This window comes from Pteropus alecto, unplaced genomic scaffold (genome assembly GCF_000325575.1).
Source record: "Pteropus alecto unplaced genomic scaffold, ASM32557v1 scaffold86, whole genome shotgun sequence".
NCBI lineage: Eukaryota > Metazoa > Chordata > Mammalia > Chiroptera > Pteropodidae > Pteropus > Pteropus alecto.
This window is the reverse complement of record NW_006442109.1, coordinates 8,422,354-8,431,361: the sequence shown is the minus strand read 5'-3', so window position 1 is coordinate 8,431,361 and position 9,008 is coordinate 8,422,354. Positions and strand designations below refer to the sequence as shown.

General features: G+C 34.8%; 1 protein-coding gene across 1 annotated transcript in view; it reads left to right on the top strand.

Annotated features, from left to right (window-relative positions):
• The window catches only part of CUNH15orf61 (chromosome unknown C15orf61 homolog), a 7,990-nt gene extending 1,060 nt beyond the window's left edge, over positions 1-6,930 (top strand). The window contains exons 2-3 of the mRNA XM_025038742.1: positions 6-345; positions 4,813-6,930. Coding sequence (XP_024894510.1) covers positions 6-345; positions 4,813-4,940 — 468 coding nt within the window. The 3' untranslated portion in view covers positions 4,941-6,930. The remainder of the gene's footprint in view (positions 1-5; positions 346-4,812) is intronic.
• Positions 6,931-9,008: the final 2,078 nt, after the last annotated feature.

Here is a 9,008-nt window from a genome sequence, read left to right as displayed (position 1 = left end):
TGGAGGCCCTGCGGAGGGCCCACGAGGCCGCGCTCCGACTGCTCCTGTGCGGGCCCTGGGCCTCGGGCGCTGCCTCCCACCCGAAGCCCCGTGCCTCGGAGGTGCTGACGCGGCACCTGCTGCAGCGGCGCCTGCCGTACTGGACCTCCTTCTGCGTGCCCTACAGCGCCGTCCACAACGACCAGTTCGGCCTCTCGCACTTCAACTGGCCCGTGCAGGGCGCCAACTACCATGTTCTGCGCACCGGCTGCTTCCCCTTCATCAAATACCACTGCTCCAAGGCCCCCTGGCAGGATCTGGCCCGGCAGGACCGGTTCTTCACGGCGCTCAAGATCGTCAACCTCGGTGAGTGGCCCGGGCCGGTGAAGCATGTCTCACTGATGGCCCCAGTTTTCTAAGCACGCTGACAAAACGTTTTCGCTTGAAGGTCAAGACCCCGGCCCGTGGTCAGACCACGTGGCTCCCAGCGCAGGCTGGCCTCGGTGCTCGGGCTACACACGCTTCGCCCCTTGCTGTCGGATTTCCCAGACACTGCCACGCTGCACCCTTCTAACACTGGCCTTGGCTCTGATCTTTTGTATTCACCACACAGTAGGTGCTTATCAAAGCCAAGTTGTTGCTACTGAATTGTCTCCCCACACCTCCATCCTCACCCGCCTCCCCGCCCCCCGCCCAGGAAAGTGGGATCTACCCACAGGCCTATACTGCATTACCCCTGTGGAGGGAGCATTACATCCTCACTTCTTGCGGCCCTGAACTGGGAGGACCCTACATTGGGCAGTCAGGAGGGCGAAAGCCGAAAGTGGCTCTGAAGTTAAAAAATGCGTTATTGCAGGACAAGATTCTTTCTCATAAACATCTCTTTGTGTGTACTTTCCTATTCTAAAAGTTCGTTTTCTTTATATGAAATCCCAGCAAGTTCCTTTTACTAAAAGCACTAAAGATTTTCACCAGTCATATTAGCTTCCTCAGGTGCTAAGACTAAAAGATACTTAAAAGACTGCCTCTTTAATATTTGTAGGTTTTCATGGAAATATTCTAATTCTGAGAGTATTTACTCTTGCTGGATGTTTATTTTCTTTTGGTTAATGACAAAAGAGGGATGAACATTGACATGGGTGTATCTTTTATATATAGGTCATTAAAAAAAAAAAGGCCTCAAGATGTTTTTAACCTGTTAATAGCTGGTATCAAATTAATCCGGATTTCAGTAATTCAAAATCTAAACGTGGGAACTGAACCATGTTAACCAAACAGTTAAGACCAGAGTTAAAGCTAAAGCAGCTGTACTAGTGTTATATAGTCTGATAGCTCATTAAATTTAAATATGGTATGTATATTTTTGCTTGTAATAACTCACATATGTCAGTCATGGGGCTTTCGAGCCATTGCTCCACTGAGACTGTCCTGGGTTCAGTCCAATAAGGGGAAGATCATTTAGCAATGTGTAATCCTTTAAAAGAAAGTCTTATTGTTTGGCTGATGGACTATATAGAGCAGTGGTCCCCAACCTTTTGGCACCAGGGACGGGTGCTCCTATGAGAATCTAATGCCTAATGATGTGAAGTGGAGCTGAGGCATTGATGCTAGCGCTGGAGAGCGACTGCAAATACAGATGAAGCTCTGCTTGTTCACCTACTGCTGTGTGGCCAGGTTCCTAACAGGCCACAGACAGGTACTGGTCCAGGGCTTGAGGGTTGGGGACCTCTGATATAGAGCATGCCCACCAATTTTGAGGTTGATACAAAGTTGAGAGGGTGAGATGACTTAGAAAATTCAATTCAAAATTATTTGGAAAGACTGGAGTGATGACTAGATTCAAGAAGAATAAGTTTTTTTAAAAGTTTATTTTAACATTTTTCCAAATCAGGAAAAAAAAAATCATTCTTCCCAAATGTAAAGAGTAATAGGTTAGGAAAAGTATAACCAGACAAACTATAACATGAGTCAAATGCATTCTTTAAAAAAGTTTTCACCATTTGAAACCTAATACTTTGGGAACACCTTGATGGTTGGGGGCTTCTCTTTTAAATAGAAATCTAAAGTAGGATCCCAGAACGTTCTCACAAAGAAAAGTTAAACCTTTTGATGAAAGAAACAACAGTTGTTTTTTATGCGGAAGAGAAGGTGAAGAGTGATTGGTTTTTGTGGTCTTTTAGAAATTCTAAAAATCCTGCTTAGATGGAACCAAGAGTTTTAAGTCAAACAAAACGGAAAACTTCCTGCTTATGCATGCTTTAATATAACTTAGCCTATACTGATAAAGGGAATTTATTTTTGGACGTATTGAAAAGTAGTGTATTCACCAGTTTGGTAATGTTTACTTCGTATTTTTGTCTGAAGGTAGAGAATGTAAATTAGATAATAGGATTATTTCCTATTCCGTGATGTACAATTGCCCTTCTGGATCCTGAAGTACATGTTCCATTAATAAAAATATTCGTCTTCTTTCCTTCCAAATTAGAAATGATCAGAATAATTCATTTTTCCATTTTGTAAATAATAAAAATTTCTCTCACCCATTTGTTCTTTCTCCTCTGCCTTTCCTTCAGTGGAAGCTGACATTTTACTGACGGTTTATCAGTCTGAGAATCCTGCTGGGAAGTAGATTGAGATTTAAGAAAAGCAACTCACCATAGAATGAATGAGTAATCGGAGACTTGCTACAAAGTTCTATTTTTTTTTTTTTTTAAGTACTTAATTTGACAGTGGTTTACCTACTGTTCAGCTGACTGGCTCAAACTATGACTCAAAATGAATTAATATTCAAAGAAGCTGACTTTCATTTTCATTTTGATGTTATGATATGTTTCAGTCTGGAAAAAATTTAATTTTTCATGGAATCTTATAGACTTTAAAGCATATGTGCAATAAATAAAATTATGTTTTTTAAAAATGTGTAAATTATATAAGTGGCAAGTCCCATATATTGTATTAGCCTGACTCCATTAAAGTGACTGCAGAAGAAAAGAATAGACTTTCTGATGCCTATATCCCAACTCCATCCCCTATCAAACAGCATTACTGGTAATAGTTCCTAGTTGTTTCTTAATAAGAGATAATATAGTTATTAAGGTAGTAATCTTTGATCAGTCCTCCGTTTTAGCTGAAAAAATATTGACCATTTGTTTGATTTAAAAAGTATCAATATTTAACTGAAAATTGATAAATAGTGTAAAGCAAACAAAATTTTTATTGTCACCAGCTATTCCTTAAATTTGTTTTAGAATTGGTTTAAATGGCATATTTGGTATACGTTACTCTCAGTATATTTAGAAAATTAATAATGGTTTCTAGAGCCTGTTTTCCTCACTCCACTGATTTTCAGCTTTTGAAGCTGTGATATCATATTTTAAATTTATTTTTTATTTCAACAGTTCCCTCTACTCTTCACTCACTTCTACCTTTCCTGTTCTTGTCCACTCCTTCACCCCAGGCCCTACTTGCCTTTTTTTCCCTTTTTGGTTAAATGATTTATAAGCAGCTTTATGTTGCTAGTTTTATGGATTTTTTTGTGACATTTCCTTGGGCATTTAGAGATTCTTTGGGATATTACCAAAGCAAAAAAGATAATAAACTGTAAAAGATTTCATAGGAGTTCCAAGGAACCCTGTGATAGTGATGAGCTTTGACCCAGTATATTCCTAAAAATAGAGATGTGCCAGCCTGAATGGGCATTTTTGCCTCTTCTCGTTGCCAGCTAGTGATGCTTATCCTGATTAATCTTTGGCATCACAGTGGCTGGAATTCAGCTTCAGGGAATAAGTACAGAGTAGTTCACTGCACTTATTCACTCAAAAAGAACATAGCACAGCAAATATACTTTTGCAGAAAAATAAGAAAAAAATTAGCAATATGATTAGTCCTGAGTTTGTATTGATTTCTCTGTTAACTAGAAAGTGATATTCCAAATGGACAACTCTTTTCAATTGTTATTTTCTGTCTAACTCTTCCACAGCAGCAATAAAATACTTCTGTAGAGCATATATGCTATTGATTCATGTGCCTGTGGTTTTATGTACTTTTAATATGTTAATGGTTAATTTGAAATAAGTATCTTAAAGATAAGAATTGTTAAAGTTTATTTCTAACGTAATATCATATACATATTGAGGCTTAATCCATGTCTCAGGGTAGTATATGTTTAGTTTCATGTGTCACAAATGACAATCTCAAATATAACAGCAAAATCAAATGGAAATATTCCAAGGAAGAAACTCATTTTTGGAGTCCACTATATACTTATTCATTTTCAAATCAGTTGTAAAAGTACTAATGAGATTGTTTCTTTCTCATGACTGTTGTACTAAATTCTTCCTTAGAGTTAGGCTTTGCCTTAGTTTTGAAGACAGCTATTTGACCCAGTTTAAGTTGTACAAAAAAATTACTTTAGCCATCAGTGTTGCTGTCTAACATAAAGTACAGTAAAGTTGATCTAATAATTTAAGCCCAATGACCAGGAGTATCTACAACTAAATTAATGAGTATTCTCTGTTTGCTTATTTGTGAAAAAATATAGAATTATTTCATAATTACTTGGAGGTAATGAAATAGTGCTTATAAATTGTTTTGAATTAAAATTTGTACCGGCCATATCTAAAAATAAAAATCTCTGGGGTCACACAGTTGTTACTGTATTCCACAAACAGATGAAATCGAGATCTTTGAATCAATATTTACTAATATTTTTTGTAACTTTATAATTTGTTGACATTGCTAAAGAATGCTATGTGAGTTGTACCATGACAAATATATGAGTGCATGATTAATAAATATTGATCTTCATAAGTAACATATTCATTTGTTTTTTAGGTATTCCAACTTTATTATATGGACTTGGCTCCTGGTTATTTGCTAGAGTCACAGAGACTGTGCATACCAGTTATGGACCAATAACAGTTTATTTTCTAAATAAAGAAGATGAAGGTGCCATGTATTGAAAGTGTGCATTGGAGAGCATAAATATTAGTGGATTTTCTCTAGTGTGTATGTGCAATATTTATTTTTGATCCTTTAAAATAAAACTTCTGCAAACACCTTGTTCTTTTTATGATGTCTGATACTTTAGGATGAATCATTGCCCTCAAGAGGCAAAGCTTTTCATACATCGTTATAGATTACATACTCTCTTTAGCCAATGGGAACTCGAAACACATGAAACTTATACCAATTTTTCCCTAGAAGTAGATTACAGATAAAAAATGATTATAATATATATTTAGATCCTACAGTTAGGTATTAACAAATTCTCTTTAAAGAGAAAATATAGAAACCCACACTAAGAAGAAAGGGGAAAAATCTTTTATATAACACTGGAAAATATAGAGGATTTTAGGATATATGGTAGAGAGAATATATATCATTGACAGATCCAAAACTGATGAGAATTCTAACTGCAATCTAAAATCTAAACCATTCAGTTGCTAAGATTTTAAATGGAAATGTGTTAAAGCCCTTGTGCCATTTACCTGGACGACAGGTCTGGGTATAATGTTGAAACTTCTTATTGCATAAAGAATCCAATACCAACTACTTTTTAAAGTATAATAATAACTGGTTAATGTAAATGCAACAAGATGAATGAAATTAAGACATTAAAAGTTAAAATAGCATGCTGACAAAGCTGTAAGAATAAGATCTAGAAAGACCCAGAAAAATAAATTTGATAACTATTTATAAAAGCAATTAGCCGAAATGGTACATATCCATAGACTTATTGGCAATGCGAAGTGGGCTGAAATTTTAAAGACCTGATGGCAGTTTTGCATTAGAATTTTATTAAGTTAATTGCATTTTTGAAAGCAAAGTCATTAAAAAAAATTTATCCTTGGGGGTAGCTACAAAATACCCAGACGAATGGTAAATTTCAGAAATTTGGAGTAATTTAGGGAGAACTAAGTAGAACTATTTAATTTCTAAACCAATGAGTGTTTAAGATTTATGATCTCCCATAATTACAAACATACATTATATATCATTTTATGTTAATGTGGTGTTGATACTCTATAACATTCACACATTTTTGTAGCAAAATATAAAATTCAATCTAACCAACATTTGGGTGCTTGCTTCTGCCAAATCAGTAGAGAATGAGTGGAAATGATTGAGGTGAAAGCACAGAATCATGAAGCAATACAAACTGGCTTTGTTAAAGGTAGTCATTTTAAATAAGCTACAGAGAGTGAACTGTTCTTCAAATATATGTAGTGCTCACTTGTCTAAAACCAATTCTAAGTAACACTTTAATCAAAGAAGTACTTATGCCAATATATTTAGTCCAGAAGAATATACTTGACACTAGTTAAATGAATGGCTTACACAAAGGAGACAGTGTTACATTAAGCTTCATTAATAATAAAACTGACTATTAGCATTTTGCAAAGAAGGCTAGAACTGATTTTCTCTGTAATGGACAAAGTTAAATAACTATAGCTCATAAGTTTTAAGTCAAATACTGCTCATTCATTGCTGGTCTTGTCAATACTTGTTGTAAAGGTTTGGTCTCAACACAAGGCTGATAAAATGGTTTTTAATTACCAGACTATAAATAACAGCTTTTCAGTAGAGTTGCACTTCTTTTCACACTGGCCCATTTGATTTCTGATAATTTGTACTGCTGACTCTGCTTACTTGTTTTTCAATAGCTATCGTCAGTGTGACTTCATGTCCATATAGTGATAGGTAAGTCTCCTTGGAGAACATCTTTGACAAACTACCCTATTGATCTCTGTAATTCTCTGCTGCTTGCAGCATTAAATAGAACCTTGATTCCTTGTCTGATGTGCTGTGTAACAATTAAGCAAATGTAATATTTTCTTGTATTACATGAAAATCAATAGACCTCTTGCTCTCGTGGAGTTGATCATGGTGAAGGATGAACTCAGTGATGGCTAAGGGCATGGTTCAAATATTAAAATATCATTCATTGGATTTATTAAGTCTTGTGAACCTTTTAGTCTGAAAAAATGTTCATCGTTGAATAGTAATGGTTTAATTTTTTTTTTAATTGGACAGTACATCGAAGCATTGTGGCCTAAAAGAGATAAGAGTATGAATGCTGGAACTCAAGAGATTGATTCCATTTTTAGTATCAGAGCTGTCTTACTTTTTGACCTCAGGCTAATAACTCTTCTCCTTTGTGTCTTATTTTTCCACCTGTAATCTGAGAAGGACAAAATAAGAAATCTTTCTACCTTAAAATGTATCATGAATATGCTTATAAGCAAATGTCAGTTTTATTTTAGAAAAGCCGTTTTTGTAATCCTCATCCTTTTGTTCCATATATATTTATATTTAAAAGACTTCATTAATAAAAATTTTAAAAACAATGTGAGAAGAAGAAAGGACACATTGAAGGCATCTTGTGAGTGTGTCTGTGCACATGCTGGTTATGCCTGAGATGGCAAGCGGGGTTCCAAGAGGACCCTACCCATCTGAATATCAAGAATTTTTTAATGAAACAACCAAAAACAGCTTTTCTGCCTATACTACTTTAATAAAATTTTGTCTTTAAAATAATCCAGGCAAAACTATTTTTTAATGAAGGTGCGGTTTTAGTATAAAATCTTGCATCTCTTCTATTGTTATTTCTATACAAATCAATTATCCAGTATTAGAAGAAATTTCTAGTCAAAATTCTTAGTTCCTGTATACGTTGTGTTGTGAACCACCATAAGGATGCAGTAACGCAGATGGGAGCATGAAGTTGCTAATATAAAAATCCATAGTTTCTCAGTGCTAATGTCTTAACATACCAAATTATATATAGTCATAATTTTTTTATCACACATTTAGTCACTAATATTTTGTTAATTATTGACTTTGGTAAAATTGAAGCATTTTAATTCTTAAAAACCATATGTATTTCTTTTTAAATATACATTGTGTGTCATTTATATTCACTCAAAACTATAATCACAGAACATCTGTATTTCATAAAATAACTCTTAAAGAATGAATGATGTTTGAATGAGCAGGGTGACATAAAGACAAGGATCTTGGTTTCATTTCATTTAACAGCTAATGCAGATAACAGAAACCTTATCCTAAAGCTACTAGATCAGGTATCTACTTTTTTTCAGGCCTTACCATTCAGACAGTAATGACGTTTGGGGCATCTTAACCTAAACAAGTACTTTGCATTACATCTCACCTGGGTCAACAGTCTAGGGTATCAGAGTTAAACTGTGTTACTGTAAATTAATGGAAAATGTAACTGCACTTTGCTGAAAGATCAATGTCCAATAAAGGCTGCACAATCAAATCTTGTTGCAATGATTGAGGTCTTTAATTGCCTTTCAAAGATAAGGTGGTAATCAACATAGCTTTAACTGATCTTTTGTACTAGTTCAATTACATGCTAATGACTAGTGCCAAGTCAGAATCTTTAACTACTTACACTTATTAAATCTTATGTTAGTAATGAAAAATTACTTTAGCTACACAATCAATAGAACACAAATCTTAATTACTATATTTCACTTTTTACCACTTTATGTGCTTTACAAATGTTTTGCAAGAGCTTTCTCAACAGCAAAAAGTGTTATTGGTGGTTACCACAGTCCACAGAGTATTTTTCAAATATAAAGTGGGAATCAGAAGTTGAGAAAATTTTTTTCTTTATATGAAACTGACTAAAATAGTTTCCACTGACACAAGCTTGGCCCTCCAGCTACTTCTCAGAACTCTGTTCTGCTAATTGAGAGTACACTTAATACAATTGGGATAAATTAAACCTAAATTGATTTTAGTATATTTCTAAAAGTTCACTTAGCTTTCCAGTAAAGATTTCATCTAGAGCCTACTATAAAATTCTCCTTTTTTGGGAAAGCATGAATGTTCATAAAGGCAAATGATATAAGAATAAATAGATTAATTGGACTTCATCAAAATTAAAAACTTTTACAGTTCAAAGACACTATCAAGAAAATGAAAAAACTGACAGAATGGGAAAAATATTTGCAAACTATTTACTGTTAGGGAAATACAAATCAAAACAACAATGGGAT